Consider the following 17,975-nt stretch of genomic DNA (forward strand, 5'->3'; position numbering starts at 1 on the left):
ACCTTGACTATTACTTCATAATAGTGTCACTCCATCATTCAAGTGCTAGACACAATGTTCTTTTCAGGCATGTTCACAGATCGTTTCAGATCCATATCGAGGTTTGCTTTTCGACTTGACTAGAGTCGTTACCTAAGATTACATTTTCGTGGACATCTTCACTATTTCAACTATGCGTAGTATTACTCTTCCCGTTTATTCATGTTGCCATGACGGCCAACATTTAAACCTGTTGTCCCTTGCAACCGGAGTGGTGTAGGGCAGGCTGAAGATGTCAATTTACCTACATTATTGTTGGTACCTCACTCAACACACAAAAACAAAAGAAAAAGGGAACGCTCCCCTGGGTCATTTAAGTTCCAGATTTCCATAAAACTACAGGGTGCTACACAAGTGAGGCAGGAGTGCCACAATTCTTTTGTTTTAACAAACACTCACAAAAACAAACAAACATTCACAAAACGTTCTTTCACTTTGTTTATAAAAATCAAGAGTGCAAATTTTGGCAGTCAACATCAAGGCTTCAGAATATAGCAACAAATGCAACTAGAACTGATACTGGGACTTACATTTACATCAATTAGCCATGAGCTCCTTTGTGCAAAACTGATTTACACTCTTTACTTGATTAAAAAACTAACTGACCAGAACTACTTATTTGGTTTTATTATAAGAGGTGGTTTATAAAGGCCTTCACTGACTTTCCTTTTAACTAAAATAAACTGTACAAGACCAAAGTTTCGGTACATCTCACATTATCCCTCTGGTAGATCTAAATCCCAGCCCAATAAATTACAACTCTAGATTCTCATACTGGTCTAGACCCTGACACTCACGGTAGTGCAGTGTATGGCAGTCCAGTTAATGTCTCAAACTCTATTTACATACAAAAAAACACTTTGCCGTTTATTGGGACTTCAGTTTCTGCCCCAGCAGATGAGTGAGCAGTTCATAGATCAGGCCAACCACGAGGATGAGGGCTGTGCTGGAGAGTGGGCCGAAGGCGAACAGGGCAGCCAGCAGATAGAGGAGCAGGGCCGAGAGCAGTGTGCGGTAGCTGCCCAGTCTGCGCAAGCTGAGCCGCGGCCGCGTGTGGCGCTCCAGGCTACGCCGCGTTGTTGGGCTGCGGTGTGAGACTGGGGCGCTGGTCAGGTAGTGACGTCCGACACAGCCCAGGAAATCGGGCCGCGAGCACAACGCTGCCATGTGGTCGCCAAACTGCAGTTCATAAAGAATGTGGACAAAAGTTAAAACTACATCCAATTTCGGTTCTATTCCTTTCAAATGATCATCAAATCACTTTCCACAAGAGAGTGAGCTCAAGTCTCTGTATGTATTAAACATAAACTCTGGCAGCTTTTGATAAACATATGATATCCAGTTCATCTAATTCAGCAATAAAACACTGCAGACAGACACACATGGCCTTTAGGGTGAGCGGGAAATATTGTTCAGCTATCACACAAAACTAGAACCTATCAGTTTCAACACATTCCATGACCTTGACACAATATATCCAGTGGAATACCTACCCTATTGTTTATAAAAGAGGACACCTGGTAGAGGACGCGTACAAGAAAGGCATTTTCAAAGCTCCTGATTGGCTGAAGTTCTGGATCCCCATGGTATTCAATGTCAAATCTGCGGAGACCGTTGATTATCTGTGACAGAGAATGGGGGTTAGAATCACTGTACAAACAAAATATTCCTGCCCACAAAATTGTATGTCGAGTCATGACAAGTTTTCTGTTAAAAGAAAACTAACAATTCAAGAGGCAAGGTAAGGTGTAAGGTTCAACATGGTTATATTTCTTACAGTATGCATGAGGCCAATTATTAAATAAAGCTAAATATTTTAATAATATAATAGCACTTAAGCCTCTTAGAATTATAATACATTAAAAATTATGTAAAACAGGCACTGAATCAGAAGAAATACATTGGGTGTGATTAATATGATGCCATAAATGCCAATGTGATGTGGCAGGCAGGACAGATGATCATCTATTCTAGTGTGATATAGCAGTGAAAACAACTTTAAAAGGGAGCAGAAATGTGTGTAGTGAAGAGGGGGGATAAGTAAGGGATAATGTATTGTCTGCCGGTAATTATCAGAAAATAAGTCCCGACAGGGAGAACAGAACAGTTTTGCTTCGACCTGAAGGGACTTATTTTCTGATAATTTCCGGCGGACAATACATTATCCCGCTTATTACACGGCTACTTGTCAAAACGAGAAAAGAAACCTAACACAATGATTGGGTCTTTAAAATTATTTTGCTACCGTTTCGTGTCTTCTGCTGACAAAATAAATAGTTCGCCACACAGATTCAGTTTCAGGTGTTGCGTGGCAACGTCTTACTAGCTTACTTTCCCTTTCAATGAAATTCCATTGCAATAAGCGAACAGACGTCTTGCGGAGGGATATGAAAGACGTTAATCAACCCGTTGCCATTGACAGCGGTGATTATATACTTTGCCGGTGATTTATGTAGATTTAACATTGGGCCTTCCCAATGTTCGGGCCTTTCATGTGAATGGAACTTTCTGCAGCACTCTGAAGAGCCGTGTAATAATCTTTATTTAATGGCTCACCTGCATCCTGCCAGTGTCTGTCAGTATGGGTCCATTCTCTCCTAGAATGCAGTCAGGTATCTGTTTTGACCCCATGTCATCTTCTGTTGAAGCCACATTGGCCATTACCTGCGTCAGCTGCCCGGCATTCAGCTACAAGATGAAACACTACATCATTCATGTGAACATGCATCTCATCAACAACCCTTCAGAATGATATTCAATATAACACACACCATGATTACTGTACATCTACGCATATAATGGATCCTCTTTGTCCCTTTTCTTCCTCAGACCATCACCCATTATGGGATGCTCATAGTCTTTCCACCTCATCCACTTACAGAGACTATTTGCTTACAGCTGTCCATTCCCATGTAAGAGTTATGCACGCTTTCTACTCTAATTATGATACATCTTAAATGCATATTGTGTGCTAGCCAATTGACAAGTATAAAAACGAATGGAATCATTAACATCTTCATGAAAGGGACTTTTTCCTAGCTCCCAGTCATGTTCGCTTAAGGGGGTTAAGGCTTTGTAAAGCACCGGGAATTGTAATTGGCGCTACATGAATAAGCGGGGGTGGGTGGGGACACACACACACCATTTGAATGGTCTCTACCTATGCTCTGTAAGAACTGGAGGACAACAACAAACAAACGTATAGCAGTTATTACACTGACTTACTCTGAAGATTTGGCACAGGGAGTCCAGTGCCTTGTCCAGGAATTCATGGGTCTTCTTGACGCACTCGCCACCCATGTCATCCAACGCGCTCCCACCAAGCGAGTTGTTGAGCTCAGATGAGCCCATGCCAAACCAGGACATGAACGAGTTGTTGGCAGCCACCTCAGCTGAGTGATCTGATATTCTCTTGGCCGTTTGCCGAGCTTGAGCGATGATCTGGACCAGCTTAAGCACCTGACGCAGGTATGAAAAAATAAAATGACTATGAGGCTCAGGACAAGAAGTCTTTGTGTTCAGAGTGTGGTCTTTTGTCATAGTCACACCATTCCCTTTGAAATTCAAAACGTCCATATATATATTATCCATCTATGTCCTAGTATCTTATTTCACAGAAGAAACTCATACCAACTTCAAAAATTTAGAATCTAATGGCTTCAATGAGAGCCTTCCAACTGATATGTCTGAAGCTGCCAGCAAATGGCACATCATCTCTGACACTCTTCACTCACCGTGCCCCGTAACTCGTTGCCAAACATCTGCTTGTACTGGCAGTCCTGGCCCTCCAGGCTGTACACGTGGCTCTTCACCTTGAAGACGGCGTCGGTGGTGACGGGCTGGCGGGACGACAGGAAGCTGCCACCGTGCGACGGCGTGAGGAAGACCCGGTGTTGCCGGTGGTGGAGCAGCTCTGGCTCCAGGAACAGCTGCTCAGCTGAAGGGAGAAGAACAGACAGGGTATATACAGCAAATTAACATTTAAATGTACTACTTTTTAATACCTTCAGAATTTTTTTTTAAATCATCACGACACTAGATTGCAAGTGTTAATCAGCGATCTTTCTATTATTTACACAGATTCTGACATATATAACATACAAAAAACATTTCTTTAAACAGCTCTGAAATTCCTTCATTGGAGTTCAATGAGTGGTGTTTAACTGCAGTGTTCAGACACCAGAGCCTCCACGCGCAGTGTTGGTGTGGCGCCCATGGCCACCCGGAGGTCAGACGTTGCTGGAGCCGTAGCGTTGGCTAGTAGGCCTACTGTGGCACTAATTTGCGGTGGTGGAGGTGCAGCCGCACAGACAGCCGAGAGTGGTAGCCTAGAATTAACTGCTCTCTCCGAGCACGCATTCCATTTTTATGTTTAGTGGATTGCATATGCGACCCGAAGTGTATTCGCTCCCATCCAGTTGACATTGATGTTTTTTTTTTACACACCAAACAATAAGCCTGCCTTTTATTCCCTACTACAGGCCTGAGCCAGTCCTTAAACGCTACATCGTTCACCCAGCTCTTAGAAAACTTGCATTTGCCCATGAAGACGACAATGGTTGTCCAGTCATTGAAGATATAGAAGCAAGTCTAAAATAAAACGTAAGCCAGCCACTTCTGTTGAGCGGGCAGTATTCTGAGATGATGCCGATTATATTCAATTCTTTATTTATCACAGACACTAGTACAATGTCCATAGCAGAGAAGACAGAATAAATAGATTTAAAAAACAAGAAGACAAAAGACAAGAAAACAAGACAAAACAAACCATCAAAACAACAAAACAAAAAAGACATCAAGACAACAAGACCAAATGACGTCAGCATCAAACATAAGTTGAGACGGAGACGAAAGATCTTTGATTATGTGCCCAGATATGCTAAAGCCCATATTTAAACGAACTAACGCGAACTTAAGCAGATAGAATTTCAATCAGAATAGGACACCTGATAGTCTGAAAAAATAATACCTAATTTGGAAAAAAATAATACCTCTGAGACCACATTTAACACTTTTAATGGCCTTAAATTTGACCATTTTGATTTATCACTTTTTAAAACCCCGCGGACACCCTGACAGATGAGAAGAACAGTCTGTTTGTACCAGTCAGAGAACAAGGCCTAAAAAAAACGCAGCTTTATCTGTGTACATGCAGGAAAACTATTTGTTTTTTTCTTCCAAAAAATCAACTGAGGGGGTAAGGCTACAGATTGCCTGGATGATAACACATGCTGTGGGAACTGTGCATCTTATAAGCCTCACATCCCAGTGGCTTGCTTAGATTTGCCTTTTACATGTCACATACTGTTGCATCTCATGTTTGATTGCAGATTCTGGTTTAGGGTCAGTCTAAAGTAACTGACACAATTTAAAAACACTTTGATGTGATATTTCGTAATGAATCTTTACAGACCTTTTTGGATCATGTCTGCCAAGTTTGGCTGAGAGAAAACTTTGGCCACCCTGAAGACCATCTGAGCATTCTTGGGGATGACCAGGTCTGTACGTACTGCTCGGTTCAGAAAGCCCTGGAAGAGCTTGGTGTACATCAGCAGATTCTCTTGCACGAAGGAAGCCCTGCCAAGGAGAGAGACAGGTGAGGTGATTACATGCCTTACTGAGAGTTACATGACAGTAGATGCTAATCTGGCAGCTAGCTTTCACCTTGACCTCGATACACTGACTTCACACATTTGAGACACTGAAGAACAAAAATGCCCAACCGGTAACAAACACTACGGCAGCCTTTTTCAGACTTCTTTGACCGGAGGCCTGGTCATGACAGACTTTGGGGTCATAGGGCCAACAACCCACAACGAAATTCAGAATTTTATGTCTCTTTATGTTTGATAACACAAAATTAGCAACAATTTCCTGATTGTAGAAACGTTTGCTTTCTTTTCCTGTCAGTCCGTGGTTCCACGATAAAGTGTACAGCAAAGTATCAGACAAGTGACAGAAGCACTGGGCATAATTTGACTCCACGGACCAGCAGTCTCCTCGTCCTCAGCCCATAGTTTGAGAAACGGTGCACTAGGGCACCAGCAGGAGGGAGTAGCAGATGGACAAGTCCATAGTCCAAACATTTTTCTCCTGGTCACTTTTGTTATATTGGTTTTCTGGGGAATTTCACCCATTGTTTGATTAAACCTTATCATCAATGTCTAATCATAAGGGAATTTATAAGAGTGAAACAAGTAAACCACTTGGTTTCAACAATGACTCGGCTAAAAATGTTATTAAAGTGCCTTGGTAAAATGGAGAAGCTTTCAGTTTCTGTTTACCTCTGTAAGTGTAGAGACTTTATAGAATGACACCTCAGTACACTTTTTGACAAAAAAGCCATGAGTCTAGTCAGTGGCAAAAATAAGCAGTTTACTTCGATATTTCCCTCATGCTAAGTAGGCTTCCATTATATAGCTTTTGAACGTGTTCTAACTCAACACTTGACTCAATTTGTCTATTTATGACTGGTGAAAATGGAAAAAATCTAAAAATAGAGCCCAGGCTGAACAGCCTTGGACTTTCCCTGTTAAGATCTTCCCCATAAGCTGGGTTTGAGGACAACCTTTAACACAAAGCATCTGAGGTTGTGTGATGCCACATTTTACTTATGGTTCCAATGGTGTTTGTGATCACAATATATGTGTAATATATATGTAAGTATCTTTTGTAATGGTGGTGGTGATGACTTTCAGGGGAGGTTGAATACTTTTGAAAGCTACTGTATATCTACAATAATATAGGGGTGCCAAGCTAGTTGAAGTACCACTTGTCTGGAACACTTCTGATCTGCCCATCCGCTGGCTGGTTCTTCTCTCCTGTGTATCTCCAGGGCTGGATGTAGCTCAGCCACGTCTCTAATACCTTCACAAACAATGAGTGAAAGTGTGAAATACAGTACTTAACGTTTCCTACATACATTTCTTATTCACTGTACACCCCAATTAACAAATCATATGCCTCACAAATATGGAATTAGCCCTTCCCTAAGCTTTTCAATTTGAACATAAAAAAAAAACCCATCACATGATCAAACAATACACTGAATGATCAGCATGAGGAAGAGGGATGACAAACCGCTCTGAAGGAGGCATCCAAAGGCCAATGGCCAAAGCAGTGCTGAAGAAAGATGTACAGCTTCTGCTGGACAAACCGCTGGACCACCACCCTGGTAATGAATGTGGTGAATGTTGTGTTGAATATTTGAGAACACCATTGACAGTGGACAACCATAACAGAATCAAGGGGACATTGTTAAAAACTTTATGATGGTTAAAAGTAAGCCAAAAAGTAATAACAGACAAGATGACGCTACGCTGCTGAATTAGAAGTAAATCCTGTGGGAGTGCTCAAAGTCAAAGTCAAAGTCAAAGTCAAAGTCAGCTTTATTGTCAATTTCTTCACATGTTCCAGACATACAAAGAGATCGAAATTACGTTTCTCACTATCCCACGGTGAAGACAAGACATATTTGACCAATTTTAAGTCCACAGACAAACATAACATTCAAGTAAACAAAAAAGTAAGTAAATAAGTAAATAAGACATTGTTTGATTGCTGCGCTGCTCACCTCTTGAACTCCTCCAGAGGGCTGGCGTGGGAGTGAGTGGAAGGGGAGGAGGAGATCTGCTCAGGCTTCAGGCTGTTGGAAAAGGCGTGGAGGTGTTTGACCAGCAGCCGCACCACCAGCACGTGCTCCTCCGTGGGGCTGAAGGGCTCCTGCATCCACACACATGCACATGAGGGCCCATCCCAATACCTCCCCGTCCCCTAGATTTTTGCCCTAACCCTCGTTTTTGCGCGTGCACATGTAGGGGTAGGGTGTCCCATTACTTTAGCGAGCAAGGGGGACTGCTATTTTCCCCTTAAAATCAACCCTCAGAATATAGCCAGGGCCGATGCAGGCTTAAAACGAAGACTGAGATGAAATTACCCAGGATACCGTGCAAGCTCAGCGAGCAAGACAAATTTTTCATAGGGAAAGATCTTCACCCCCACTTCCCTCGTCGAGGGGACTTTACTGTCGAGGGCAATCAAAACCAAGTGGAAGTTTTAAGGGGGGAGAAATGGGACAGGCCCCAAGACTCATTTCTACAGGAGCACAAGTGTAATACATAAGCTTTTATATTTTTGATGTTCACTGCTGAGAGGATTTAACCTGGGTGATGTCTGCACATTGCCAAAGCAGTGCACAATCCTAACTTCATGTGTTGTGTGTTCAGTGTTTATATGAAGAAATTGCACATACAAACTAAAACATTTCTCACCAATGTTGAAAAATGTAAACCAACAACCATCATATCAGCATCACTTACAAGAACAGCTAACTACAAGAATTAGCAAAATCCAAATTGACAGCACTTACTGACAGTATTCACACCCCTAAGCCCTGTTTATAGTGATTCACACATCGCCTCAAAAGTTGAACTTCAAAAGTTGTCTTTGTTGCACAACTTTTTTCGCCCCTAGTGATCATTTTGCCTGAAGTCGCTGAATTACATTATTAAAATTAGCATGGCCACTTGTTGATAGGCGCTTGCAGTCTGAACAGGGCTTTAGTGAGCAAGTTCATCAGTAGCACTTGAGCTGGATAATATGCTGAAGATGCATAATTTCAGAGCACAGCATCACTTGAGTCTTGGGCACCAGTGTACATTAAACTGGATCCATAAGCTTCATCTTACCAGCGTGCTTGCCCTTTTTACATCACAAAAAAAACAACTTCAAACTTATTGAACTTGGGACTGGCTAATAACAAGCTGACATAAGAACCTCAATTGATGGGCAGAAAAGGGCTTCATAATTGGCAATTTTGTGGCACTTTAAAAAAAAAAAAAAAAAAAAAGGAAATGAAAGAAAATAATGGGCAAAAGAAAAAATCTGCTCTCATCTCTCTCAGAAAAAAAACATGTTTTCAAAGAGAATGAAAAGAAAGAGTGTCTTAAAAGAACAGTAACTTCTTGGCAACAGAAACACACCTTGGCAACTCAAACAATCTCCAAAACCAATTTACCCTCTAGGCTCAAACGCAAAAACCTATATTCCCCATGCGACACTGGCGGTGTTGTAAACATAGCACTCCTCCCGAACCGCTCAATGGCAGAAATGTGGAGAGGGATGAAAAGGTTAAAGTACTTGGTAGGTGTGGCGGCTCCCAGGGCCTGGCGGGGCAGGGGGTTGGCACAGCATGCTGGACATACTGAGGCGATACTGCAGCAACGCCAACTGAAGGGGCACGCCCATCACAATAAGACGACGAAGAGGACAACAACACACAGGAGGGTGGGGACAGAGGTAAGGAAGTGGGGACACATGGAGGAAGAGGAGGGGGAAGGAGGAAAAGAGGAAGAGAGAAGAAGGGTGTGGGGGGAAGAGGAGGAGGATGAACATGAGAATAGAAAAGGAAAATAAGGATAGATCGATAATAAGAGTGCAAATCCACAAAAAGAAAAGAGAAAAGAAACATTCAGAACTCGGACAAAAAAAAAGTTAGCACACAACACACACAAATACAATCCTGACCACACAAAATGCATGGGAGCTGTTGTGTGATGCAGTAAGCCTTCCCCCCATCTATAAGTGGGACTTGATAAGAGTACTTTGATCAATACTAATAAGACTAGGCAGAAATATCCTGCTCAATTAACTTTGTGACTAAAGCACTGCAATAAATGAATGCTAACACTAGTGTCCACGGCTGCTGTCCGCTGGCATTACTGTATTTTGTAGTTACGAAAGTCTCTAACAGGGAAGCTACACTAGGGCTGTGCAATTAATCTATTCTATCTAACCTAATCTATCAATTTTGGCTCCAAACTATCACAAAAATAGTATAATCGATAAAAAAAAACAATTATTTTGCCACATTCCATGAAGAAAAAGGGATTTTTGGAAATACATACAATTTCAACTCATACAGAGCCTTGATTAACGCCACTTCTTTAAGCCCCGCACTCGACATGCCCCTCCCCTCTGTGCACAGGCCACTCAATCGGTTGTGGGATCCGTGTGTGTGTGCGTGCGTGCTCCTGCAGTCGGTAGCATCATGAACCATGCCGAAATTGTAACTAGTGCATTCTCTGCTTGCTATTTTGCCATCATCACTGTCAATCGAGGCGATCTGTAATTGTGATTACAATTTTGACCAAATGATGATTTTTGCTATAATCAAAGCCTTAAGCTACATCAGGTGCGTAACTGAAGCGTTCCGTCGGGTTGTGTCTGCTGCAACAATTAGCTTCCACTATAATCAATGGAAGTAGCTACACCAGATGCGGTGCGTACGTTCAAAAATAGACAGTCTTCTAAACTGGGAATTTTACACTCTGGTTGCCAAAGTACTGACAGGCAATGTTTGGGCAACTCTGTCCCATCATCTGCCAGTCAATCGCATTCTGCTGTAAATAAACTATAGAACATTGCAGTTTCTGCTGTGCCTCACTATGCTCTCCTACTCTCAAGTAATATTATGGATAATCATTCTAGTCATCATAGTTTCACATGAATCTTAGATAACTATGCTTGTCTTGACTATGAAACAGGGAAATTCATTTTGGGCCTGTATCTCAAAATCAGAATGTGCTACTTGTGACTCATTTTGTCTGATTGGGTCACAAATTTGGTTATGAGTGCTGAACATCCAAATATTCTGATGCCGTGGGGCAATCTGTTGTAGCTTTTGTGAAATTACCATCCTAATGTTGAAGCTTAGCTGTTCTAAAGTTCAATATGAACCAATAACCAGTTAATTAGGCCCAACCCCGAAAAATGTGTGTCACAGACCTACTTAATCAGAGGTAGATGTGCTACATATCAAAAAGGGGGTTACTGCATCTCACAGTCTCCATGGCAACACATCACATCTTCAAGATGCTCAATGGAGATCATGACATAGTTTGTCATATTCACTTAGGGAGCAGCAGAAGACAAGCAAGAAGCTAGGACTAGTACTTGTTGAAGAGGGTGCTGGACAAGTCATGATGAACCAAAGCAGGAATGGGGTGGTCAAAAACGGCAGGAGCTTGTAAGCTGCAGAACCAGAGAGAGCCAGAGGAGAACCTTCCTCAAGCAGGGGACCACAGCAGAGCAGACACAAAGCAGAACGTGGAGCCACGCAGGCACAGCATGCATGATCAGAGAGCAGGATGAGAGAGAGACACACACACCAAGCGACAGACCGACCAGAAGATGGACAAGAGAGAGAGAGAGAGATGGAGACAACGAGCCACAGCATTACTAGCAAATTCACATGCCAAATTGGTGAAGTCCCTTCACTCTGCACTTTGGCCATAGATTCCAAAATCAAACGAGATCACAGAAAGAAAAAAAAAGACAGCCACTCTCCTAATCAAAGCCCAGTTGTGTCGTGTGATTCCAAAACATCTTCAAACAAGTTCCCGTGTTCTAGTTTTGACTAGTTGGCTTGAATGTCACCGATATGAAGTCTAGAATCATGTGATTCATAGAAGCATCGCCTTTCTAACATGACCCCATTTACCAAAAAGAAGAAATGGAGCAAGTAATCCAGAATATATACAAGAAGAAGGCAGTGTGCAAATACAGGGAGAAAGAAAATCAACAGTTCATGGAGTGTAAGCCAACTTGGTGCACATCAGTGGAGACTATGTGCATTTCACACATACAGTGGCTTTGCTGCATGTGCAGTTCACAGCGTGTGTGTGTGTTCCTCAGAAAACAAAGGTGTGTTTGTAGAAGAGACATAAGTCAGTGCATATGTACTGCATGTGTATGTGTCAGTTAGAAGGCACTGGTCACTAACCCTAACAGCTCAAGTATACTCCAAAACGTCTGCATTTGCACAACACTGTTATGTAGCCTCCATGTACGTTTGTGTCACCAAATTATGCTAGGGCTCTAATCAATTCCACCAGATTAATCAATGTGATGGAAGTGGGTTACACCAGCTGGCCTATAGCCAGCCTTAAGCTAAAACGGTGCTAAAGGCTAACTAGATCAATCCACTTCCAGTGAACTATGCAAAGTGAACTATGTTAGACTAAAGGCCTATTCACACCGATAACGATAACTATAACCATAACAATAAAAGCGTTCACATTGAACAATGACTCTCCTTGTGTTAATGAATGTGACAGTTAAAATTCGATGGGTTCTGATTAGCTATTAGCTTTTTATCATTCTGAAAATCGTTCTGAAAGTGATCCACAACGATATCGTTGTTCATGTTGTTATCGTTATAGTTTATGTGTGAACGTCGTCATTCATATTAACGAGAACAATATTTATTTATCGTTATCGTTCTTGGTGTGAATGGGCCTTAAGAGTGTCAGATTGAGTCACTGCACACAGAGAGAAGATCAGGGCTTGTACACTTTATCTTACTCTGGGGTAGATGGTGAATAAGAATTTCCCCAAAAAGTTGGCGTGTTCCTTTAAACTACCACTGCTGGACATCTAATAAGCTATGATTCACTGAGGCATGGAATAAACAAAGCACTCATTTCATCAGCAGGCCTCCAGCAGCAGAGAGCAAATGCACTACTGGAAATGGGCATAGGAGAAGAGTGTTCACTAAATGCATAAAGAGCATACACTGCATTTGTTCTCTCTTGACCCTGAGCTACTGCTTTAAAACATTTGGTGCTGCATAGCTCACCCTAGTGATGCACACTGTGTGCTAAATGTGGCTGCGTTCGCAGGAGTATACTTAAAGCTTAAATGGGATAACAAGTATGTTTCTATGAACTCCATACTTGGTGAAAGTGTGTGTGCTTGATGTGTGTGGGGTGTCAGCTAGTCAGCAGCAGGGCACAGTATTGGATTGGACGGGAGGCTTGTGCAGAGGTTTAAGGACAGCTTCGGGCAGTAAGGGGCTAGGGGTGTGTCTATGGAGTGCTCAGCCGATCAGCCGTGCAGTGGGGGTAATGCAGCAGGGTGGCAAGGGGGTAGGTTCTGGTGGTGAATAATTTTTTCATGCTCTTACCTTCACCTGTGGAGACTGCAGCTTCTGATACATTTCAAGAGAGTAGTGGTGCAACCAAAGCTCTACAAACACCTGAAAATGACAAAGCCACCCACAACACACTCACACGTGAACTTTTTATGTGAACTGCATATACTTATAAATTGGAATTGGAACCATTAACATCACAAGGGAACTTGCTGATCATGAAAGAAACTCACCTGTAGAAGCGTCTCTGACCGCCATATTTCCTGGGCGGCAGGGTCAGCATTGACTGAAGGCTGATGGGAAATGTGCCGTTTCAGAAGGCTAGTGCTGTGTGCCCCATATCCGACAAATGGCACACTGGGTGACCTAAGGATTATGGGGTATCCTTCTCAATACACTGTACACAAATTACTCGGCTATAGGATAGGGATAGGAATCATTTTAACAGGGTTCTTGCAGGTTTCAGTAAGTCAAATTTAAGACCTTTTTAAGACATTTTAAGACCATAAAGATTAAAATTTAAGACCTACACGACACATTACCAAAAAAAGATTAAAATCAAAGAAATTCTGAAAAAATAATTTCATTTCAATGAATTCAGTCATTGAAAAAGCATTAATTGAATTTACTGATAAAGCAATCACATTAGTAACCTTCCACACCCAACAACGTCTACAAACCAATTGATTTTGACATTGCTCATTTGTAGTAACCTATGCTCAAGGAAAAACATCCGTGTCACGTGCAAAATGCCCAAAATGAAAATATGCTAAAAAAAACTTGGCCTCAAATACAATAGATTTAATCTCATATTTATTTGCATTACAAAACAGAGAAGGACGTCTTCACGATTACTGATCAGGAAACATCACTTAAAAGAGATCACTATTAAATGACTGGTGTAGTAGTTCGTTCAACGGAGGTGCGATGATATTGTGCTGGAGACCGGAGGGACCAGGCATTGAGGAGGACGTCGTCCCTAATTGAATATTTGTATTTATATTTTTTGCAAAGTTTGCAGCGGGCCTCGTACCAGGAGCTGGCTACCGATTGTAACCAAAAGCGGAAATCGCTGTGATCTAGCCATGTCTCGTTGAAAGTACACTTTCCCATTTTCCACACGTAGCCAAAGTTTAACAAACTCTGAGGAGACGCAGACGTATTTCGCAGGCAGGTATTGCATTTATCAAGGGATTTGTAGTTTTACCACCGCATACGTACCAACACCAACATCCCCCAGAAAGAACTACAACACCGAACCAACGTTCTGAGGGCAGCCTTCTACTGGTTAGCAAAGACTCAAGAGCTCCGCTTTGTAGGCTACGACTAAATACTTTTTTGCTCATTTGTAATAACTTTCTGCGGCAGGTGTTCCTGGAAATGAACGAGGGTAAAACCCTTTTTAGACCTGACTTGATGAAATGTAAGACCTCGGATGAAAATCTGGCTGTTTTTAAGGCGTTTTAAGGCCTTAAATTTAAAGTTCAGAATACTAGACTTGTTTAGACTTTTTAAGACCCCGCGGGAACCCTGTTTTAAAGAAAACAACAGGAAGATGGATAGCGATGTAATAAAGACCATGTCCAAAGGGTACCTTGGCGCAGGAGGCGACACAGTGCCTCTTGTATCTGAGAACGGTGATGGTGGCACATTGCCCTCTGTGGGAAGGAAGTATTTGAGGTAGGTGTCCACCAGCACAAAGTATGCATTGTCTGTGGGGGTGCCATTCGTTGAAAGATACGTCTGTGATAGAGAGGACATGAGAATCATGTGAAAACAAGTAACCATCTTAAGAGGGCCAGACAGCTTGAAAAGTTTAGCAAGACAGACAATATTGACCTGAATATTGCACTGGCTTAGTGCAAGAGTGTGTGTAAATGTTGGCCTTCTTACCTTTGGTGCAAGTAAACTTGAGGCAAAATTGAACATGTAGTATTCAAAAGGATCTGGGGAAAGTTAAGAAAATCCAATGGACTAGCTGCTTTATCAACATGTGCATAAAATGTCATGTTCACATTAAAAAATAAACTAGACTCCAGTGAAACAGATTCAAAAATGATTATGGGACTTAAAACTCTGATTTCAGTGTTTGGGACGCTTTAAGGATACTGAGAGACATACTGAGTGTCAGCAGGCCAGACATGGGGAACTGGAGCTTGTTATGAAAGAGAGGGCTGTCTGGGAGGACGCCTTCTTGAATAGATGCTTTTACAGGGCCCTGCAAGGGAGGAGATGGGCATAGTGAAGCTCAAAGGCAGCACTAATTCAGACAACAATCCTATAGAATTATATCTGGTAAATACACAAACAAATAGTAAAAATCGTTTCACGAGAACTTACTGGCAGATAATTGATAGGCATTTCATACTTGTACTCCTCTGCTTGCAGTTTGTACACCAGTTTCATCATTGGGCCGCTGTGAATTAACATTCAGAGATATATAAATAATCTAAGTCTAAATGGGATGAGTTAGGAACCAATGGTTCCTAAAATCTTTTATTCATCATTACAAAAATCATTACAAACTTGGGTTCCAGAAATTCCATGATAATCCCATATTCATTGGTGCGGCTCAGCAGAAAGCGCAGATTCCAGCCAGCAATGACACCATCTAAGCTGCCAAAGATGCTCTCCACCAACCATGGGAAGATGAGATGCAGCTCCTAGATGGCACCAGACAAATATCCGTGAACATGCAACCACAATGTTGTAGTTGTCAGGACAAGCTAGAAACCCGACTCCCATCAATGATGATACTTCAAAACCAGCAGATTTGGAGAAAACGAGACCACCATGAGCTCTGTCTCACTGTGTCAACACATACACGGAGAACATCATTTTGTAAAAAAAAAAAAAAGAGATCTAGATCATAGAACCTTAGATTAGGTTCTGCAATAACCAATCTAATGTTACTAATGCAAGTAACCAACACAATGGCTGGTGTTGACACAACAGTAAAGCAAAAGCGTGGAGAGCAGTCAGTCCGCACTAAGTCAGCTTAGCCAAGCATGAACACACACAGGCGTCTGCCGAACTTCTCAGCTGTTACTGTCTGGTATGTGTTGAAACAAAGTGACATTGACATTCCTTGAAATCACTAATATATCTGCCAGTGATGAACCTGCCAGGGTGTTTTATTAAGAGCTGGAGATGGAAGTTGTGTAAGAAGTCAAGGGGGTTTGAAAGTCTGATATGAAATTTTTATGTTTAAAATGAAAACTATAAAGTGGTGAAACATGGAAGACATTGACATTCCTTGAAATCACTAATATATCTGCCAGTGATGAACCTGCCAGGGTGTTTTATTAAGAGCCGGAGATGGAAGTTGTGTAAGAAGTCAAGGGGGTTTGAAAGTCTGATATGAAATGTTTATGTTTAAAATGAAAACTATAAAATGGTGAAACATGGAAGACATCACAACAAACTTAAAACTAGGACTAAGTTTTATAGTGACAAGGAACCACTGGCTAGCCACCCAATTCAACATCCCTGGACCATGACTATGGTGAAGGTTGTGTAAATTTGAGACAGAGGAATACGGTATTTGACAAGGGTGCTAAAAACATAGGATTATTTAAAAACTACTCACCTTTGCAGGGTAATCATTTATCACCTTCACCAGTTCTTGGCAACGCTGTAATAAAGGCTTTGTGGTCCAGTCAGCTTTCAAATTGGCCTGTGGAATCAGAGGCCATGCAAATAATATCAAAACACTGTTTTCTCATGGTAGTAACATCTAGGAATAAACCAACTTGATATTTTTAAGACATGACAAATTTGTCAAGGGAGAAAAAACCCCAACACATACCAGTAAGTAACTGGGCTGTTGCATTACTGGACCCGCCATTGAATCGCAGATGTCCACACACTCTCGGACACCTAGAAGGGCAATGGGCCAACATCTCAAAGAGTTATTAGCATGAATACAACAGTAGTGCAAAGTGTAATGGTCCATTCAGCCAGATGCCAGCACAATGCAATCAAAGGTAGAATACATAAAACAAGAAGTGCACATGACTGATAACATTGTTTAACGAGCTAAGTTAGCTAGCAAGTTACGGTTGATGGCCACATCGTTAGTTAGCGGATTAAAAAACAAAGTGACCAAATAAACTGAACTGACAGAAATACTAGAGACACACGTTAATACTGATAAGACTAATACGCTCTAACGTGTGGGCTAACTAATACACAGAGCTATCAACTTTAACCCAGCTAACATCAGCTAACTGACGTTAACACAACGTTACGATAGTTAACCTAACGTCTGAGTTTGTATTTGCTAATATCAACTCAGTTGTTGGTGATAGGTAACGTAAGTCGATTCCAAATTATATTTAGCTAGACCCCAGCAATCCCTTTATAGCTGCTAGCAGTTATCTAAAATCTGTACAGACAGACTAATGTGCATGTTACCGGTGACATTAGCGGATTCAAAACCCTAAGTTGAAGACACCACGTTTATGTTAACTTACGTATACAAACCGTTCGCTAGCTAGCTAGTCACAGCATCAACACTTGGTTTGTTCATACAGTAATTATTACGTTAGCAATTAGTTCTATGCCATAATGTCATCAGAACTTGCCTTGGTTTTGCTAGGCTAACTAGCGAGCTAACTCACTTTCCAGTCACAACACCGTTACAAGCAGACCAAAACAGGCAATGCTAGCAGTAGAACGTAGCTAGCCCTCTTCAAATTACACTGTTAACGTTACTTGACTAGCACTACTAGTCTGCTAGATCTACGTCAGGTAATTTTAAGGATCTCGGTGGTCCTGCAACGTTATCCACATGCAAGTTACGCCTAGTCTGAAATTGCAACAATGCAGAGGTATATTTTATAAATAAGTAGTGTTAATAGTAGCTGTCTGTCTTACCACAAAGGTTACTTTATATAAGAATGGGTTAGATGATCATTTATCTCAAAATAGATCACCAGTGTACCCTGAGCAAACCGCGGTTACATCCAAAAAGCATGCAATTGTACAAATTACGTCATTTCCT

General features: G+C 41.7%; 1 protein-coding gene across 8 annotated transcripts; it reads right to left on the reverse strand.

The window, feature by feature from the left end:
- Window positions 1-453: 453 nt before the first annotated feature.
- smpd4 (sphingomyelin phosphodiesterase 4) lies at window positions 454-17,975 on the reverse strand. Of its 8 annotated transcripts, none has more exons than XM_048258417.1 (20): window positions 17,849-17,975; window positions 16,779-16,849; window positions 16,560-16,646; window positions 15,497-15,633; window positions 15,311-15,386; window positions 15,080-15,188; window positions 14,864-14,916; window positions 14,565-14,713; window positions 13,204-13,312; window positions 13,004-13,075; window positions 9,178-9,267; window positions 7,613-7,761; window positions 7,120-7,210; window positions 6,809-6,906; window positions 5,453-5,616; window positions 3,774-3,976; window positions 3,265-3,498; window positions 2,596-2,727; window positions 1,533-1,661; window positions 454-1,218 (listed from the first exon to the last, which is right to left on the reverse strand). In XM_048258417.1, exons 2-20 carry the CDS (start codon window positions 16,815-16,817, stop codon window positions 907-909), a joined length of 2,433 nt encoding a protein of 810 aa, XP_048114374.1. In that variant the 5' UTR covers window positions 16,818-16,849; window positions 17,849-17,975; the 3' UTR covers window positions 454-906. The 8 variants fall into 8 exon arrangements, with proteins under 8 accessions (XP_048114374.1, XP_048114373.1, XP_048114368.1 ...); XM_048258416.1 differs by having other exon boundaries at window positions 13,204-13,336; window positions 15,092-15,188; window positions 17,849-17,973; XM_048258411.1 differs by having other exon boundaries at window positions 13,204-13,336; window positions 17,849-17,973.

The sequence above is a fragment of the Alosa alosa genome, chromosome 12 (assembly GCF_017589495.1).
Source record: "Alosa alosa isolate M-15738 ecotype Scorff River chromosome 12, AALO_Geno_1.1, whole genome shotgun sequence".
Classification (NCBI taxonomy): Eukaryota; Metazoa; Chordata; class Actinopteri; order Clupeiformes; family Clupeidae; genus Alosa; species Alosa alosa.

Bases quoted from the DNA above. Each gene is read 5' to 3' on its own strand.
- smpd4 (XM_048258411.1), bottom strand. From the start codon at position 16,817: ATGGCGGGTCCAGTAATGCAACAGCCCAGTTACTTACTG. The intron at 5,617-6,808 runs GTACTTCAACTA...TCTCCTTGGCAG, and splicing joins AGAAGTGTTCCAGACAAGTG to GGCTTCCTTCGTGCAAGAGA. The intron at 2,728-3,264 runs GTAAGTCAGTGT...TTCATCTTGTAG, and splicing joins CCCTGTGCCAAATCTTCAGA to CTGAATGCCGGGCAGCTGAC.